This window comes from Schistocerca piceifrons, chromosome 2 (genome assembly GCF_021461385.2).
Source record: "Schistocerca piceifrons isolate TAMUIC-IGC-003096 chromosome 2, iqSchPice1.1, whole genome shotgun sequence".
In the NCBI taxonomy this organism is placed as follows: Eukaryota; Metazoa; Arthropoda; class Insecta; order Orthoptera; family Acrididae; genus Schistocerca; species Schistocerca piceifrons.
Window position 1 is genome coordinate 13693053 of NC_060139.1, and position 20549 is coordinate 13713601.

The 20549-nt window shown below is 40.9% G+C and overlaps 1 protein-coding gene across 1 annotated transcript in view; it reads right to left on the reverse strand.

The window, feature by feature from the left end:
• The window catches only part of LOC124778019 (UDP-glucosyltransferase 2-like), a 107746-nt gene extending 89231 nt beyond the window's left edge, over positions 1-18515 (reverse strand). The window contains exon 1 of the mRNA XM_047253597.1: positions 18509-18515. Within this exon, the coding sequence (XP_047109553.1) occupies positions 18509-18515 (7 nt within the window). The remainder of the gene's footprint in view (positions 1-18508) is intronic.
• Between the last annotated feature and the right edge of the window lie 2034 nt (positions 18516-20549).

The window sequence follows — 20549 nt, forward strand, 5'->3', positions numbered from 1 at the left end:
GAGGCACGCTTCTGTCTGCAGCACCACGATGGTCGGATTCGAGTGTGGAGACACCGTGGAGAGAGGATGCTGGACAGCTGCATTATGCACCGCCACACTGGTCTTGCACCGCGTATTATGGTATGGGGCGGTATTGGATATTACTCTCGCACGCCTCTAGTACGCATTGCCGGTACTTTGAATAGCCGGCGCTACATATCCGAGGTGCTGGAGCCAGTTGTCCTTCCTTACCTTCAGGGCTCGGCCACAGCCATATTTCAATAGGATAATGCGCGACCACACGTGGCACGCATTGTCCAAAGGTTCTTCGTCAATAACCAGATTGAAGTGCTTCCCTGGCTGGCTCGCTCTCCGGATCTTTCGCCGATAGAAAACATGTTGTCCATGGTTGCTCAACGAGTGACCCAGATTACATCCCCAGCTGCCACACCAGATGATCTTTGGCAACGTGTGGAAGCTGCTTGGACTGCTGTACCCCAGGAACACATCCAACGTCTCTTTGACTCAATGCCGAGGCGTGTGGCAGCGGTGATCTCCAACAATGGCGGCTACTCTGGCTACTGATTCTGGCAGGAACCACATGTCACAGACGTCTGTAAACGTAATCATTTGATACTTTGTCAACATGTTATCTACAAAATAAATTTTGTTGTGCTACCTCTTGCCTTTCTTGGTGTTGCATTTACGGTGGCCAGCAGTGTAAAATGTATGTTTCAGTATTTTTGGAATTTTGAGACCTACGAGAGGTAAGTAGTGCATGAAAGTTATTTTTGAAAACAAATTATTAAATACCCACTAAATTATTTTTAAAGCTCGGTTACAAATAGTTTCTCAGTGTTTTTGGGAATTCAACCCCTAAAAGGGTCAAGTAGGTCCAGACTGATTCAGTGACTCGTCATCGTAGAGGCCAAACCGCTAAGGATAGAAACTTGAAATTTGGAGCGGGTGTTCATCCTATTCTGTGGGCAGCGTTTACGATTTTCTGGCGTAACGTCAAGCGCCGGTACGACGATCCAGAAGGGAAGAGCAGAGAGGGGGGTGAGGCGACGTCAGCCAGTAGTAGGCTGGCGGGCCCTCTAGGACGACATCCTGACAGGAGCCGCCTCTACATGAAGAGAATACAGGCGCCGCAGAGCTTAGCCGGGGCCCGAGTTGAAGACGAGCCGTCCTCAGAACGCTACAGCAGTAACCTATGAACTGTACTGCTTTGTCTGCATTGGAATTGTGTATACCGCAGGACGCTATTTCCAAGTCGCAATTTGCTTGCGACACACCTTTGTGAATACGAAAACTTTTGTCATTTACCTTACTGTGATGAACTTCATTAATGTGATTTGCTTTAATTGTTTTCTAGTGATCCAAGAAAGCAAGTTTCCTAGGCACCCTATATTAGAAGAGTGGGCAGAAAACAACAGATGATATTGCTCGAAATTCCGCTTCTAAGGAGGTGAAACAAGAGGATGGAAAGATTTTTGAAAAGCTGTTGCTATGAACGCAATTTTGTAACTAGACCTACGAAAATTTATATTTTCAGTCAGAAATTAAAAAAGCAAGAATTTCATCATTTTCGGAAATTCAACCACTAAGGGAACAAAACTGTGGCAATATTTTCAAAAAACTAAATTATTAAAAAACTACTAGACCATTTTTAAAGCCATATCTATGAAAATTGGTATTTGATTTCTCGGTTCCAAAACTTTTTTTCAACTGAACCCCTAAGGGCGTGCAACACAGGAAGGAAGTTCTTAACAAAACATTTCCTTATACACTGGCATAAAAAAGTCGTAACACCAGGAAGGAGTGGTCTGAAAGGTGATGTCTAATCAAGTTTGTTGCCAGTCACGTAACAAAAAACAAATGGTTCAAATGGTTCTGAGCATTATGGGACTCAACTTCTGAGGTCATTAGTCCCCTAGAACTTAGAACTAGTTAAACCTAACTAACCTAAGGACATCACAAACATCCATGCCCGAAGCAGGATTCGAACCTGCGACCGCAGCGGTCTTGCGGTTCCAGACTGTAGCGCCTTTAACCGCACGGCCACTTCGGCCGGCCAGTCACGTAACAGTGGCACTAAAAGTGCCACTACGAGGATGCAAATCAAGTTTACAAACTTCCAGCATGCTGGAATAATTTTAGGTCAGCAACTTCTGATAATCAGTACAACGAAAAACCAAGCAAAGTCGCAAAAAAAAAAAAAAAAAAAAAAAAAAAAAAAAAAAAAAAAAAAAAAAAATGAAATTTGCAGCTTTGGGTGGTTTTTCGTTGTATAAATCAGGTTTGTTAAACATCAGCTGTAATGGCCGTGAGCGTTAGTTACCTTTGAGATTGGACGTGAGCAGTTGATGTTAACCAAGAATGCCTCTAAGATGCCATCATCAATATCCCATTGGGTTTGAACGAGGTCGTGTAATAAGGTTACGAGAAGTTGGATGTTCATTCTGCGATACTGAAGAAATACTTGGCAGGAATGTATTTATTTATATGAATACACACCATATCCATGTAAGTATAGCCGGCCTGGGTAGCCGAGCGGTTCTAGGCGCTACAGTCTAGAAACGCGCGTCCGCTACGGTTGCAGGTTCGAATCCTGCCTCGGGCATGGATGTGTGTGATGTCCTTAGGTTAGTTAGGTTTACGTAGTTCTAAGTTCTAGGGGACTGATGACCTCAGATGTTAAGTCCCATAGTGCTCAGAGCCATTTGAACCATGTAAGTATATAGTTCTGGCAATACCGGCCTGTGAGGATGCACGCATATTACGCGAACTCTCACGGGACTTGCTAAGAATGTCTTCCACGAGTAATGAGTGTGTTGGGTAGTGACACTACGAATGTAGTGTGTGGACATATCAGGTGAGAATGTGCGTCTCGCGGCAGGCGTGCGCGAGATACTCCCTGCAGTCGCACTATTCTCTGTGCCCCCGGTGGCTAAGATGGGTAGAGCGGCCGCCATGTAAGCAGGAGATCCCGGGTTCGAGTCCCGGCCGGGGCACACATTTCTACCCGTCACCGTTGAAAGATATCAACGCCCGTCAGCAGCTGAAGATATTAATATATAGTTCTAATTTGGCAGGAATGTAGTCGCTGTTAGCGACTGCTGTCATCGGTGGCCACAAGAATATACTGTAGCAAGCAGACCGGTCTCCGGACGGTCACGTTGCATTACCGATAGGGAACACCGTCTTGTTCAGCGTAAGGCTCCGGCTTATCGTACTGCTTCTGGAGCAGCAGTTTGAAGAGCAGTTTGCACCACAACCACACAATGAACTGTTACTAATCGGTCAGCTCAAGGACAGCTCCGAGAGAGACGTCCTGCAGCAACCATTCCATTGATCCCAAACCATTTGCGATTTCAGTTGTGTCAAGCAGGGGTTGATTGGATGAGAGAGTGGAAAGGTGTTTTCTGATGAAGGTTGGTTCTGCGTCGATGCCAGTGATGGCCGTGTGTTGGTTAGGAGACCAAATGAGGACTTCCACCTGTCTGTGTGCTAGATATACTATATCTGCACCTGGATTTATGGTTACTGGTGTGTCAGCAGGAGCAGTCTCCTGGTTATCCCACTCACCATTATTGCAGATCCGTGCTTCTGTCTGGCGATTCGGCCTGTTCAACTGCCATTCGTTAACAGAATTCCAGGGGTTTTCCAACAGGATAACACTCGCTCAAATATCGCTGTTGTAACCCAACATGCTCTTGACGGTGTGGACACGTTGCTTTGGACTGCTATATTACCAGATCTGTATCCAGTCGAGCACATATAGGGGTCATCATCGAACGATCAACGATCACTTCAGCGTCATCTACGAACTGCATTAACCATTCCTGTACTGACCGAACAATCGCAACAGGCATGGAACTACATCCGACAAACTGACATCCCGCACCTGTGCAACACAATGCATGAACATTTACACGCTTCCATTTAAAATTCTGAAGCTTACACCGATTACTAATGTACAAGCATTTCACGTTTACAACGGCTTATCTCGCAATTACAATAACCGTTGAATCTGAAATATTAATCATTTAAACATGTTATCCAGACAACTGTGTCCCCGAAATTTCATTATTCTACATTAACTATTTCTAGTGTTGCATTTTTCCGTCAGGGTATTGAAAAAATTTAAAGCTAAATATAAGAAAATTGAATGTAAAGAAATGTGTTAGGGGATGACTATTTCTACCGAAATATCACCATCAAATCGCTGCGTGATTAACAAAAACTTCAGCTAAGAGACTCGCTTTTTGGTCAGAAGTACAACCGAAAAAGACCGTGCTTCTAGGGCCTTAAGGGGCTCCGAAACGCCCTATACTTGCAATGTTAAAATAAGCTTATAAATTACATCTTTCCTCACAAAGTATTTGAGGTAGGAAGTTGAACTTCTTACAGATTATTTATTGGAATATGGGCTACAACTTAACACAGGGATTTTACAAAATTTTAGTTCAGTTATTAAAGATGATTTTTTCAATTGTAATGAAAACTCATTTTTTTGCAATTTTTTATTTATATATTCAAAAATATACTGTTCTTGGAAAAAGGCTGTGTTAAATTATGCAGAAGGTACTGTGTAACATTTACTGAAAGTTTGAAACATATGTTTGGAAGATCCTTAGAAAACATGTAATTAGTATGAGAAAATAAAAGTTTTGGGAATCGAGCGACAAAGATTGGATTAACTTTTTAGTGCATTCCAGGTCCATAGGATGGATTATCTTCATCCTCTGCAAACTACTCCTCCAGCTTCCTCTTGTTCCTCCTCCTGTTTACTCTTGCTTGTATTTCCAGACTCTTTACAGCCCTATCTGCAGCCCGAAGGCGTTCCTTGTCTAAAGCAAGCATCGCTCGTTGTTGTGTTCGTAGATTTTGCTACCATTTTCTTCAGTTGCAGTTATTGCAACACTGTTCCAAAAGGTGGTCATGCATGAACACTTATCACATTTCAGTTGTATTTCACTAGCAAGTCCTAAGTGCTTTATTATGGAGAGTTCCAGACCAACTTCACTACAATGAATATATCTTACACAGTTTGAAAAAATTCCTTTCATTCACATCCGATTCGCCCATAAAACATTCATAGTTTTCACTCATTGAACCAAGCTTCTCCTGTGAAATATTTTCTTTCCCACTTTGACTGCTATGGGCAGGTGTACTTTAGAGGTTAGGTTCACTCACTTGGTTATCGTCTTTATTGTTTACAGTAATAACACATACCTTTGGCTTTCCAAGATTTCTCCTTTTCTTAAAAGCCTTCAGAGGATTTACAATAACTTTACTTTTACTCATTATTATACTTCATCAAAACAGACTCAAGAAACAGAATTAATTACGAATATTTTCGAGATAACGACAGAGCAAATAAACATGAAACAATCGACAATCACACCAGCGATATATATTGAACCATCACAGGTTAGCCACAACACATACTTTATCTCACATCACTAAAATGTACCTGATGAACACGGACGTTAATAATAACACCATTTGACAGCAGTTTAACAGCGCCACAGTGGGTCACGCCCATGTAGAACACATTTCAAAAAAAATTTAAAAATGGTTGTAGTCTTCGGAATTGAATAAATTAGATATCTATTAAAAGGTAATAGTCTGCAGATTCAGGAAACGCAAAAAAGTAAAAATTGAACTTTTCATGATTTTGAGCCTTTCCGGAGCCCCTTAATTAACAAAAAAGTATAGAAGGTGCCGCAATTTGAGAACATAAAACGTCTATTAAGGAAAACCAGAATGTCTATGCAGATCATACAGCCTATAGAGCGATGCAGCGCCCGCAAAGCCGGTTCAAAATAATCATTTATTCTTCAGTCTCAGTTACACACGACATGTTTGGAACACTCTGGATCATCAGAGTATTCTGAGTTTCTCAGGGGAAACTGGTAGGATATGAAGATGATCCAGAGTGTTCTAAATGTCTCATGTGACTAGAAATGTTCAGCTGAGAGTAAAAACTAAATGAGAATTATTTTGAGAAAATGATGCATCTCCAAACTTCCCCAACTGTGGATCGTGGGTAAGATGCGAACCCAATCAAATGGGGACTTAATCAGAAGTAACATTCGAATAACGTTTCTACCAACTACGAAAATATTTCACACTGAAGTCAGCAGCGGCTCATAACCATAAATTCACAACCACCGCGAAAACGGATCGTGATGGAACAATGTCTAATGGAACCTTTTAGTTTCGATTTTCGTGTATTTTCACCCCTGTCACTTTTCACTATTATTTATGGTACACCCTGCATATTACAAAGGCTGCCTTCCAACCTATTAGAATGTTGTTGTGGTCTTGAGCCCTGAGACTGGTTAGATGCAGCTCTCCATGCTACTCGATCCTGTGAAAGCTTCTTCATCTCCCAGTACCTACTGCAACCTATAACAATGCAATAAAAATTTCGCGTATCGAATAACGCTTCTTTAAAATTTATGTACTCTTTCATTCATTTTAAAGACTTCTAGAAACATTTTTTTGCACTCTGATTTTGGTAATTGGAAAATATCGTTTAATAATGGTTCAACAACTTTTTATGAAGATGAAAATCCTTGTTCGAGCATTTCTTGCCTGAAGTAGTGGAAAAAGAAATAGTCAGTTGTTTGACATAAACTGTATGTATTTGTCGTTAAAATAATCCGCTGTTCAGCGTGTTGTTTTACGTTTGGAATTGTCATGATGCAAGATTATAGGGCGTTTCCAGTTGCTTTCCATGACTTCGTCGACGACCTGAGGAAAACAGTTTGGCTACCTTAAAATATTCAGGAAGATTGAAAGCGTGTTCCGGACCTTGACTCGAAACTGGGATATTGCCCTCCGGGGAAAAGTGCTTTGCTGACTGACCTAAGCAGAAACGATTCAAGACTCGCCCTCGGAGCTTGCATTCCAGTAGTACCTTCCCTCCCACGTTCAAAATTACACAGGAAGCCTTAGGATTAGTTTCCCCTTACGATCTATACATTTTATCTGCCGGGAAGGTACAGGTCAGCATACATTCCTCTGCAGAATGAGGATTCATTTTGTAAACAATTACCTGCGCTGAGACCAGGCCATTTCTCTGTACCAGCCTTCTTTCCAGGAGTGATAGTAACGCAAACTTTGAAGGAGACTTTCTGCGATATTTGGAATGTAGAAGTTAATATACTGGAGAAAACACAGCTGTGAGGGGAGGTCGTGTGTCGTGCCGCGATTGCCGGAACACTGTTCGTGAGAGCTAAGTACCATATTCTAGTCCCAGACCGGCACAAGTTGTGATCTCCCAGGAATTTCCAGCAGCGCTCGCTTCGTTTGCTGTCAACACCACAGGCCATTGATTGAGCTAAACAGAAGACTGTGTATATTCGTTGATTCTGACTTGAAGCAGCAATGGGAAAAATTACTTTAGAATTTATTTATTTCTAATTTCTGCTACCAGTCAGTTTTTTATTTATGTTTCGAAAATTTTCTGTTGATCTTCAGGCGTTTAGACATACATACAGTGATGTGTTACTTAAAAATAAACATTGTTAAACTAGATTGATTTAGAACTCTTTGTCCATTGTTTGTTGCTGTAGCGGCTGGTGTGGCATTTGGGGGCGAGGAGGGGGCAGTGGACGGCTAGAAATGGAAATCAGTGATGTCTGCTGCTGGTTTTCTTCCTTGGTTGACTATGTATGATATCACAGCCTGTATAGGATGCAGATAGATTTGCATCAGGCTGTGATATCATACATAACCAACCACAAGGAAGAAAACCAGCAGCAGACATCACTGATTTCGATTTCTAGCCATCCACTGCCCCCTCCTCGCCCCCAATGCCACACCAGCCGCTACAGCAACAAACAATGGACAAAGAGTTCTAGATCAATCTAGTTTAACAATGTTTATTTTTAAGTAACATCACGGTATGTATGTATGTACGTATGTACGTATGTATGTATGTATAAACGCCTGAAGATGAACAGTACATGTTTGAAACGCGTTGTATTATGTTAGCTTAAACATAAAATAAAAAACTGGCTGGTAGACATTAGAAATCAATAATTATCCCGCACAGTCACGGTTTACGAACATAGCCATTATGGCTGAGAATACTTTCGAATATGCTTTTCCGTTTGAAACCCCGATACAAAGTAGCGGATGTGGGTACCTGGTTACATGTTGCGACAGGTTTCAGAGACGGCGATGTACTAGGTCTACAATATGATTTCATTTCAGCTGCACTTTACGTGTGAAGCTACAAGAAGTGAAAATCTCTAACATAATCAAATAAACAGCCGGAGACTAATATATATTATTAAGTAGTGAAATCATAGTCGCTGATATTTATTGATTCGAATTAGGACTCACAGCAGTACGTGTAGGTGATACACCATATTCACGAGATCCAAATGTACAGGACCACCTGCTTGACGCGTGGGTCTTAGGATTATTTAAAAGCAACTTCTGCTCGTAAAAAGATGTGGAGAAGTACACAGAGCATAACAATAACGATAAACAACGGACGTTAAGCACCTGTTATATGCAGCGTGGTCAGAGAAGTCTGCGAAGGTTGTTAGAGTATTGTTGGGTAGGTTGTGCTGGGAAATAACTGAAGAAAAATATTCGATACGTTGCACCGTCTCCAATTTAGTTGGCATTAATGTTAGCCGATCTCGTCGTCAAGCGTGCAAATTCAAGTAGCCTGTTTGTTTGGTTTCCTAAACCCAAACAAGCGAGCGAAACAAAAACTTGACAATGGGCGGTAGCAAGGCTGGAACTAGCAGCTGTCCATTGGTTTCCCATTTCTTCTTTTTTCGGTTTCAGCTTACCAAACTAAGAACATGTTTCGCAACACCACCTCTGCCATGCCGCTTGGATTTGGGTGCACGATGACATAATTGGCTAACTTCGATGCCAATACTAAATCAGAGACGGCATAACATATCAATTTTTTTTAACGATTATTACTCAGCACAATTTAACGTGCAACCCCTTCAAATTTTTCCTGGCTTTTTTATGACTGACTTCCTTTTCCATTCTCAACTTCCAGTTTCCTAACTGTCCAATCTTCTTCCTGAAGGCTCCATTAATTCATCGCATTTTTAATACTTAGTATTCCTTTTTCTGGGTGGTTTTTCTGGGTGGTCTTCCATGTTTTCTTCGCTCAGCTGGTGTTCATTCATAGATTATTTTTGGCTGTCGGTAATTATCCATTCGTTGGAGGACTGATAGAGGAGATAGAGAAGATCCAAAGAAGAGCGGCGCGTTTCGTCACGGGATCGTTTAGCCGGTGACAGGGCGTTGCGGAGACGCTAAACACCACTGGCAGACGTTACAAGAGACATTGTGCATCACGGAGAGACTTACTCTCGAAATCTCGAGACAGCACTTTTCACGAGGAGTCTGACAACGTATTACTTACCCCCACATCTCGCGTATTGACCACTAGGAGAAAATTCAAGAAATTAGAGCCAATACAGAGGCTTACCGACAATCATTCGTCCCATGCACTATTCAGAAGTGGAACAGGGTTGGAGGGATCAGATAGTTGTACCGAAAGTACCCTCCATCATACGCAATTAGGTGGCTTGTGGAGTGTGATGTAGATGTACAGATGGCCATGGTCAAAATTTCGCTATCTATGGCATCGAGAAGCGTCATTCCCATTTCTAGTCTCTTTTCAGTGAGGTGTTTAAGAGTAGAAATGCCATCTGTACATGAGCGTTCGGCTGCAATCACATTTTGCTCCTCACCTCCACTACTTGTGCTTCCATTTCACATTTTATTACCTTACACTTCACTAATTCCTTTATAATTTGCACAGTCGTGTTGGTTTCTAATTTTATGTATGGGTAGAGTAACTGCTCTTTTCCATTCATTTGATGGTTCCTCGCCACTTTAACATGTGTGAGATATTTCCATCAGAATTTATAAAACTGCTTGGTGGGTAGGGGCTGCCGTTACGAATCCACAGGTACGTTTCTCAACCTGTAGTTCTTTCCGTTCCTTATTTCTTGGAAAGCTTTACTCACGTCTTCTGAATCTACTAGTACTTATTGTTCGGTTTATGTTGAATTAACAATGTTTTTCATAATTGGCTTTGAATTCTGACCTGTTATCTGTTGGAGGTTTTAATATTCACGCATATATTTTATTCAGAAAAGTATTTACGACGTCGTGTGTGGAATCTGAACATTCTCGAGATATTAATAAAAAAGAACTTATTTCTTACTAAAGTAATAAATAACTATTGTCAGTGACAATTTCGTATTCTGTAAAAACATATCAGACAACACCTACGGAAAAAGATAATGAAAATATCCATCTGTTGCTACCTATGATCCTTTCAGAATAATCCTTGTTCCAACTGTTGTACTGATCAGATGTGATTGATGTCTTGCAGCACTTAAGTCTGTAGAAACTGTATTATGTTAAGTAATATTCGAAAAATAGAGTTTCTGTGTCATTGAAATCTGTGTGTGTGTGTGTGTGTGTGTGTGTGTGTGTGTGTGTGTGTGTGTGTGTGTGTGTGTGTGTGAATATTTATTTTAATACCATTTTCGTCATATACAAATTTTAAGTTTTCTGTTCAGCTACAATGGAACACAGCCATTAGTGCTATTGATCCACAGCGCGGTTTATTGGTAAAATGCTGAATAATAAGTGATTAACATTGAGAAATACTTTAAATATTAATGCATATAGTAAAGGTGTATATATAATTTGCTAATAGTAAGACATTGCCTGAACCAGATTCGATAAGAAATTGTCTAATGTTAACCGCCATCTTCGTGAAAAATTGCAGCGGCAGTTTTTAATTGAATTTTTAAACAGACATAAATCTTTATAGTTATTGTGACAATTATTGCGTATTCGAGGCCCAGAACCCACTCAGAGATAATAAATTCCACTTACATTGTGAATAACCTTTAAATAGGGTGCTAACAGCATCTTACGTGATAAAAATTGTTCTCTGCTAATGTACGAACCCTGAGTATTTCGGAAGAACTTTTATGAAATATTTTTGACAGGAAAGAATACATTCGTTTTGTGCGCATGTGGTATTGCGTGTAAAAACTATTCATCGTGTCTAAACAAAAGTGTTGCCACCTCGAATAACAGTAGCGGTAAATTTTGTAACATCACTTTCGTGCATGAACTTAGTGCCGTTTACACTGCTTAACAGACAACATTGCTACACGCTGCCAGGTGGAGATTTCTTTAACAAAAAAAGGACCATTAGCCGAGAGAGATAGTGATTAAATAGAACCTCATGTTACGCTAATAATAAATAACTGGTTCTGTTTTAGTCCTGCCCAAAATTGCGAAACACCGATAGCAACGCACGCCCCCAAGGTTTTCGGCCATGAAGACAAGACTCATTCCTGTTACAACTTTATGTTGTGTTAGTATTTATTTTTTGACTTTCCATGCTTTATTTACTTTTGTGTTGTATGTTTTAATATCTCGGCTTATTCCTAACCTTTGTCGTTTCTGTGCACTTCTTTTGTCATTGTAATTTAGTCTAACCTGAGTGTTCTGTGTAGATAACCGTTTCTCATACGCAGCTGTCTTCTCATCTACAATCTTTTCTATCTCTTCACTCTAGTATGGTGTGTCTTTCCCGTAGCTTTCAGGGACTGTTTTCCTGCGAGGATTTCATTCACAGCTCCATGTATGCATGTATTCAGATTTTCATACTTTTCATTTACCGCTCCGTATGTTATTCTTCCAGATTTTGTGGCTAGTCTCTTCTGGCACAAGAAGTTAGCTAAGTATTTTCCTAGATTCTGGATATTGTAGTTCATCTTATTCATTACTTGCATCAAGCAATTACCAAATGCGAGCGCACACAAAATTTAACAACCGAAACCGTTTCAAGTAGAGTATCGAAAATTTGGTCAAATAACTCGCTAGACACCAAACCAGTGGAGACAAACGATTTATGTCACCATCTGGAACAGTGAATAAAACCTACCAAACGGTACACCGCAGTAGTGCGCCATATTAACAGAACCCATCCGCGACAATCTGTAGTAATGTGCGTTTTCTATACAATATCCAAGAGAGAGGGTGTTCATAGCTGGATTGTCTCTTGGTCCTGCACTGCAAATCTTTGAGTGTAAAAAAATAATTTCTTAAAGGGGAATACTTAGAACAAAGAATATTTCAGATAGGAAGAGGAATGCTATGAGAACCATGTCGTAAGGAAAGGCAACACTGCTGCTAGCTAAGGTTGAGCGACTCAAAACGCGTCAAGAGGGTTGACGTAGTCACCTTGAAGACTGAAGTGATACATAGAGAGTACGTGGGAACCAAAGCATTCTTCGATTGCAGATTTCTTGTATGTAGTGTGCCGACGGGGGGCCTACGTCGCGGGCCACGAGTGTTCAACGCAGTTGTATTCTGTTTTTATGTTACGTGTGGATACCAACAACGGCTGTCTATTTTATTTGCTGTTTTTGCTCTGTTTAAGGAGATAAATCAATCTGATGATGATACTTACAACGATTCCGCTTACTAAACTGAATAAAAGGAATCTGCGGTCAAAGATTGCTTTGGTTCCCACGTATTCACAAAACTTTGTTGATTAAACTGATTTTAGTTATAAAATGAAGAATTGATCTTACTTTTGAAGAACAGTTGGTCGTAAGTTATAGATATCTTATTTCTTCGTTCGTAACATGTACAAAGGCGAAGAATGCCACTCCAAGTAGGTACCTTCGGTATGAGTAAGAACGGGCTAAATGGGAGGTAGGAGACATTCCCTCCCTTGCCCTCCCTTCCCACACACACGTACAAAAAAACATAGAAGCAGGATCGGAAATAAAGGTCACTCACTTGGCAGAACACTTCCTCCCGAAAGGAAAAGTTCAGGAAGGTTCCAGCAAGTTCACACAGTACGCTGCAGAGTGAAAACTGATTCTGAGCAATTCAGCATTAACTGCTTTTCGACACCGTAAACTATTTGTCGCACCGTGTCCGGCGTAACAAAAGAAGTGAGTGCTGGTTTTCCTGGAAGTGCTCCGAGGATGAAATACCGTTGCTGGTGTCGATTAATCTCAAAATAAACACTTGTATGAAAATATTCCGGTGTTATCGACATGGCTACGTTTCCTTACACCATTCAACACCAGCCTATTTGCCATCTTCGCTCAAGATGCGCAGAATACGCTGCAAAAACAACAAACCTCAACAGAATACAATGTAATGCAACCTTCGATACATCTGTCTTACTTTAAATCAGATTCCGATACTCTTCAGTCTTATAACATGCGATATCGATATTTTTGGAAGAGTAGTCGTCTTTAGTTGACCTTCACTAGGTTAGTCGTTGTCGAAAGCAACCCAGTTTAAAAAGTTTTCTGAAGGTGATCATCAAAAATTAAACGAAACGACTTATGCCTTTACAAAAATCGTAAAATAACATTTAAGGGAATATTTCTTTATTTTTCAGAACCCCGTTTCTTTAAACGCTTACTGTAAACAAACTATTCGCCTAAGTTCTAGGCTGTCATTGTTTAACATTTTAAAACAACAACAGTGTCACATGTCAAATGTTCTATCTGCTAGTAGGCTGTAACAACTAAATGACTCTCCTGTCTCCACATACGAAGGTAAATATGAGAGATTTCTTTCATAGATCTACAGCAGGGCTTCACAACATACGTGCTCGCGGAACAAGCTGTGAGCAGCAAGGCGCGAGCACGGAGCAGCGCGAGCACGCCACCCCCACTACCGGGCCAGAGCGGAGAGTCACGTGGGGCACACAACAGCTGCCGCCAGTCAACGTAAATCCGCGACCACCTGTAGGGATATCACTCACGAATTATTACTGCGACAAATTAAACAAATAAAGGAGAATGTACACGTGCCACACAGTTTTATTAGCTTAGTGTGTGCCTCTACGTTCGTGTTAATTTGTGAACTGTTACACAATAAAAGGTGTCACTGAGGTGTGGGATTCTCGGTTATCTTGTACTTTTTGCCCTTTACAATTGCGTCTATGTTCGGAGTAATTGTTCTTGTGCATTGTAGGCGCAGCGTGCAGTTTAAATTTCGATCATACAATGCGTTTCACAGGCGTATCTTGTTACATTTCATTGCAGAGAACAGTTGTTCACAAACATACTTGGAACCGAACATTGATATTATTGTAGCCGCCAGTTTGTGCAAACAAGGAAATCTATCCCGAGGGAAGTGTCTTAGAATTCCAAAATGTTTTTCTTGTTCTGAAATTTGTCTCTGTATTCTCTGTCACACTGCAGATCAGAAATTTCTAGTTGCAGCTCAGGACGAATCTCTTCAATATTCGCTGAATATAGAGAGGAGAACAGATCAAAATCACTGTCTAGAGTTGTCAGATCTTGAAAGCGTTGAGCCGGCCGAAGTGGCCGTGCGGTTAAAGGCGCTGCAGTCTGGAACCGCAAGACCGTTACGGTCGCAGGTTCGAATCCGGCCTCGGCCATGGATGTTTGTGATGTCCTTAGGTTAGTTAGGTTTAACTAGTTCTAAGTTCTAGGGGACTAATGACCTCAGCAGTTGAGTCCCATAGTGCTCAGAGCCATTTGAACCATTTTTTTGAAAGCGTTGATCAAATTCTTCCTTAAGGGCAACTAAACTATGTGAATAACGTTCACATTCTTTGTGAACATCTTGCATGGATGATAATTTAGGAAAATGAGTTAGATTTCCTGTTTCCAGCTGACTCACCCAAAGTGTCAATTTCATTTTAAAATCTCTTATTCGATCTATGAAATGAGTAAATAGCAGATGTTTACCTTGTAGTGAAATGTTCAAAGCATTCAGATGGCTAGTTAAATATGCTAAGAACGCAAGATCACATTTCCGTGAAGGCTCTTTCAATTCAGGAACACATGTTATTTATTTCCATGAACATATTTATCTCATCTAATAGGCAAAAAAAATCGATTTAATAATTCGCTACGACTAAGCCAGCGGACCTCGCTGTAATAAGGCAGGCTACTATACTGGCTTTCTACATCGTCAAGAAAGCTTTTAAATTTCCTGTGTTGTAGCCCTTTCTTCCTTATATAATTGGTTGGTTCAAATGGCTCTGAGCACTATGGGACTCAACTTCTGAGGTCATTAGTCCCCTAGAACTTGGAACTAGTTAAACCTTACCTAAGGACATCACACACATCCATGCCCGAGGCAGGATTCGAACCTGCGACCGTAGCGGTCTCGCGGTTCCAGACTGCAGCGCCTAGAGCCGCACGGCCACTTCGGCCGGCTATAATTGCCTGTACGAACAACAACTCTCACATTTTTTAGAGTGATACTCTTTTCACATAAGTTTTCCTGGTGGATCACACAGTGAACGCCCCTTATTTCATTCGGCACGGTCAGTTTTTGCATTTTCTCCTTTAACAGCGCAACGAAACCTGATTTTTTCCCTGTCATCGCTGGTGCACCGTCTAGACACTGAAACTAAAGAATTCCACGACAATCTTATATTTTCAACACTTTCAACACTTAAAATCTCACCTCCGGTAGTAGTGTTCTTTACGGCTACTACATCGAGGAGCTCCTCCCTCACCTGAAGATCTCTATTAACACCTCTAATAAATATGGCAATCTGCGGTGTTCCAGTGATATCAACGCTTTCGTCCAGAGCTAGAGAATACGCCATAAAATCTTTACAGACATCTGGACATCGTCTGCCATGTCCTGTATGCGACGCGTAATGGTCATGTTAGATAATGGCACAATCCGAAACTGTTCAATTTGAGATGGACACAAATGTTCCGCTGCAACTACCAAACATTCTTTTATTAAATCGCCATCACTGAAGGGGCGCAGGGATTTTGCTAAAAGCAAAGCAATTTTGTAACTCACTCTGACAGCTGCCTCAGTTGATTTTTCTTCGTCGTCCAGATCTTCTTCGGATAGCTTCCTTTTGAGTGTAATAACTTCCTGTGCACGATCTGGTCCATCACATTTTCCACTTCCGTAGTCTTTCGCGTGGTACGACATATAATGTCGCTGCAAAAAAGATTTCCTAAAAGAATTCAGCGTTTTGTGATATACTTAACATTTTGCAACACCATATTTTTCTGTAAACAGATACAATTCCTCCCAATGGGGGTTGAATTGCGAAAGCATGGTTGGGGTTACACAACGGCGACTTGAGATGATTCTTAACCAGCGAAGTGACTGTTAGAGCTGATCGTAGTACTTTAAACGTTACACAGACTAGTATGATAAGAAAAATTATTAGGTTAAATATATTTCAATTCTTTCAATTTAAATCTGTGTTTCATACTAGAATGTCGTGTTCCCAGTTTGGCACAGCTTTGCCACAGGAGACACGAAAGCGGTCGAAGATGTCCGTCTTCTCGTCGGCTCCTGAACGTTGTGAGAAGGAGGCTAGTTTTTGATTACGCAAAGACTTCTATTATTTGGAAAAGAACAATCCGGATTTCTTTACGTAATCAGTATGAATTTCATAATTACCTAAGGGACCTTTAACAATGAACAGTAAAAAAAAAATTGCAAATGAAATCCTTAATAAATGGGGCAGCTATGAGTTGTATAGAGGACAAGGGGCGGCCTTCTGTACACGACCAGGATGCCGCAGTGTTCTCTGCTGTAGTAAAGGCTGTTTGACATTTATAAAAATAATATGGCATGGAGGTTTAAAAAGTATAAAGGAAAAGAACAGAATAAGAAATCTGGTAAACACTAAATATATTGAAACAATTCTCACTATCAAATTAGGGCTTATTTATAAACAATATAGCTTACATAAGTACTTTTCTAACTGTATGGTGCGATCAGATTTCAGCCTGCCCTGTGCTGTCTCCTTGGTTTACGTTTTTGTCACAAATTACAATCATTACTTTTCTCCTTCGTTAAAGACAATTCTTGCACTGTTCAACACCTTCATAACAATAACTTGCCGATTTACAGTTTCGAACATAAATTACTTGAATTTTATTAATTAATAATGTTGTCTGCACGCTGGCAAGACCGCTCACTTTGCTAGCTTAAAGTCGACTTTCTTTACGTTTTCACATTACAAGCAGAAGTACATTAAAATCTGAAGATCTACGAAAGTTTTTTTACTGTCATCTTTTATTTAGATCGAAGCGGAACGTCAGTTCAGCTTCTGTTAAAATGTTTCCTTGACTACGCAATCGATGTATTAGCGTCCGCGCTAGATGCGCATCTTTACAGTTACGTAAATTATACAAAACAAACGTCTTTCAAAGAATAGGTCTCATCTCATAAGTTGATCATTTAATATAAATATAGGTGAATGCCTTTCCAAGGGTACTCACAGCTTTCATACTGCGGAAATCCCAATAATATTACAACACTCGGCGCGAATTCAATAGGCACGCTGCGGCCCGATTCAAACGTGCGCGCGCATTCCCTCCCCCCCCCTCCCACCCAACTCCGTGACCTTGCACCTGCTCGCGACCACGTGTCTGAGCAGACGCGAGTATTCGCGCTCAAAACCGGCCAGTTGTTAAGCCCTGACCTTCAGTATTCAAAATGGAGAAAGGTATGTAGTAGTGGGAGAAAATACCGCAGACGTGTGAGCATTTATGTGATCCCAACTGGGAAGGCCTTCGCCATAATTTAATATACTAAGCGAAGACGGATATTTACAGCATGTCTCATTCCTCCCTCGTGTCAGCTTTCACACACGACGACTCCTCGTATTGGCACAGGAGCAAGCTCGCAGTAAAATGTTCGTGCTGTTGCACTAGGTTGATTGACTATGTTGAAACCTGTGACACTACACATCCGAGCTCGAAACACAGGGGCACACCGATAAGCCCCGAGAAAATAGTTCTTAGTAATGTCATCACCTTTCACTTTTCAGTGAAGATAGTAGCAGTTATTCACTCATTACCGATACCAAACATTTGACTGTGCATTTTCGCTTTATTACACTCTTTTGCATTGAACCGAATCACTGAATACAATTTACATGCAACGTTAGTCTTTGCTTTCGCATCCATATTTAACAGTAATTACAATATGAAAATCGATGTTACCAGTACACAGACGGCCTTCGTATTATGTTGTGCAAGTGCAGTATGACCACTAAAAGTTGTCAAATCTTCTAAAGAAACGACTCCTGTTTTTAGATACCCTTTGGAGGAAAGCAACGAATATTTCACGGCTATATGATCAATGGTCGCACCAATCTTTTGCGGTGCACTTCACATAAACGAACACATCTATTATCCCACTGAAATATGATGCAATCAAGCTAATAATAGAACCTTCCTTCGATGAAATTACCTGAACGACGATGACCACTCTCCCAAAATATGGTCCGCTTCTTTGACACAAATTAGAATTATAGAGCATTATTAGTCTTTATTTACCCAGACTGATATCTTAAAGGCATTTCGTTCCTGTTTCTCATAAACTACGTGGTTGTTTGTAGGCTATGCAACCGTGAAACACTCCGTTCTACTTAACATAAAGCTACACTACAGCGATGTTCTATTCTCACATGGAAAACATTGCAGTGCCGTAACGTGGTACTTACCGGCCATCGTAGCGGAAGATCGCCGTTACAGCGCGCTGAACCTCTCTCGCAAGCTGCGGGGCAGCACTGACCCACTCTGTCTGCTGCTCCGCTATTTCTGCTGCAGGTGACGTCACATGCACGTCCTTGGTGACGACAGAGGCAAGCGACTGCGCCAGAGGCAGAGCGGCAGAGGATTTTATGTAAGTCTCCGTTATCTACGTGTCTGATACGGCTGCCACTAACGCGTGACGCAACATGACTGATAAGCTCGGCGATATTTCACTTCATTCTGTTGAGCGTGTGAAAGCAAAACAGTGAGACAACTTCATTGCGCTGTTATTAGGTACCAGCTTAGCGCCCTCTGCTTCGCTGGCTGGGGACCGTGTAGTACAGTCTTTACCCTGCTTTCCTGTTCGGGTATATATTACCCGAAATGCTTATAAATTCGTTACTTATTATTTAAATATCAATACAACTTAACCAAATTTGATGACTTTGTCTGGAAATGCAAGGACAGTGTGTGTTTAAAAAAATTTTAAAATATTTTACGCCATTTAGTCATAAACTTCGGTAGTTAAGTAAGTAACATTCGGGTTATGGTGACGCGACATTAATAAAATTACTCTAACGTCAAATACTCTCTAACTGCCTGTTATACATTTTAGCAGTAATGACACTCATTAGTCATATTTACTCTCAACATCCAACAAATCAACATCATACTCCGAACGTCGTCAAAAGTACCCCGGGAGTTACCAAGTATACAGGCAGCAGAATGAGTGATGTAAAAAGTTCATCTGAAGTGGTATTTTGTACATCGCTTCGGAGTGAAATAACAGAGATGTCAAATATTGAGTGACGACGGGTTTATGGTCAACAATGGACAAACACTGATGATTTTTTTTTTTTTTGTCATCAGTCTACTGACTGGTTTGATGCGGCCCGCCACGAATTCCTTTCCTGTGCTAACCTCTTCATCTCAGAGTAGCACTTGCAACCTACGTCCTCAATTATTTGCTTGACGTATTCCAATCTCTGTCTTCCTCTACAGTTTTTGCCCTCTACAGCTCCCTCAAGTACCATGGAGGTCATTCCCTCACGTCTTAGCATATGTCCTATCATCCTGTCCCTTCTCCTTATCAGTGTTTTCCACATATTCCTTTCCTCTCCGATTCTGCGTAGAACCTCCTCATTCCTTACCTTATCAGTCCACCTAATTTTCAACATTCGTCTATAGCACCACATCTCAAATGCTTAGATTCTCTTCTGTTCCGGTTTTCCCACAGTCCATGTTTCACTACCATACAATGCTGTACTCCAGACGTACATCCTCAGAAATTTCTTCCTCAAATTAAGGCCGGTATTTGATATTAGTAGACTTCTCTTGGCCAGAAATGCCTTTTTTGCCATAGCGAGTCTTCTTTTGATGTCCTCCTTGCTTCGTCTGTCATTGGTTATTTTACTGCCTAGGTAGCAGAATTCCTTAACTTCATTGACTTCGTGACCATCAATCCTGATGTTAAGTTTCTCGCTATTCTCATTTCTACTACTTCTCATTACCTTCGTCTTTCTCCGATTTACTCTCAAACCATACTGTGTACTCATTAGACTGTTCATTCCGTTCAGCAGATCATTTAATTCTTCTTCACTTTCACTCAGGATAGCAATGTCATCAGCGAATCGTATCATTGATATCCTTTCACCTTGTATTTTAATTCCACTCCTGAACCTTTCTTTTATTTCCATCATTGCTTCCTCGATGTACAGATTGAAGAGTAGGGGCGAAAGGCTACAGCCTTGTCTTACACCTTTCTTAATACGAGCACTTCGTTCTTGATCGTCCACTCTTATTATTCCCTCTTGGTTGTTGTACATATCGTATATGACCCGTCTCTCCCTATAGCTTACCCCTACTTTTTCCAGAATCTCGAACAGCTTGCACCATTTTATACTGTCGAACGCTTTTTCCAGGTCGACAAACCCTGTGAAAGTGTCTTGATTTTTCTTTAGCCTTGCTTCCATTATCAGTCGTAACGTCAGAATTGCCTCTCTCGTCCCT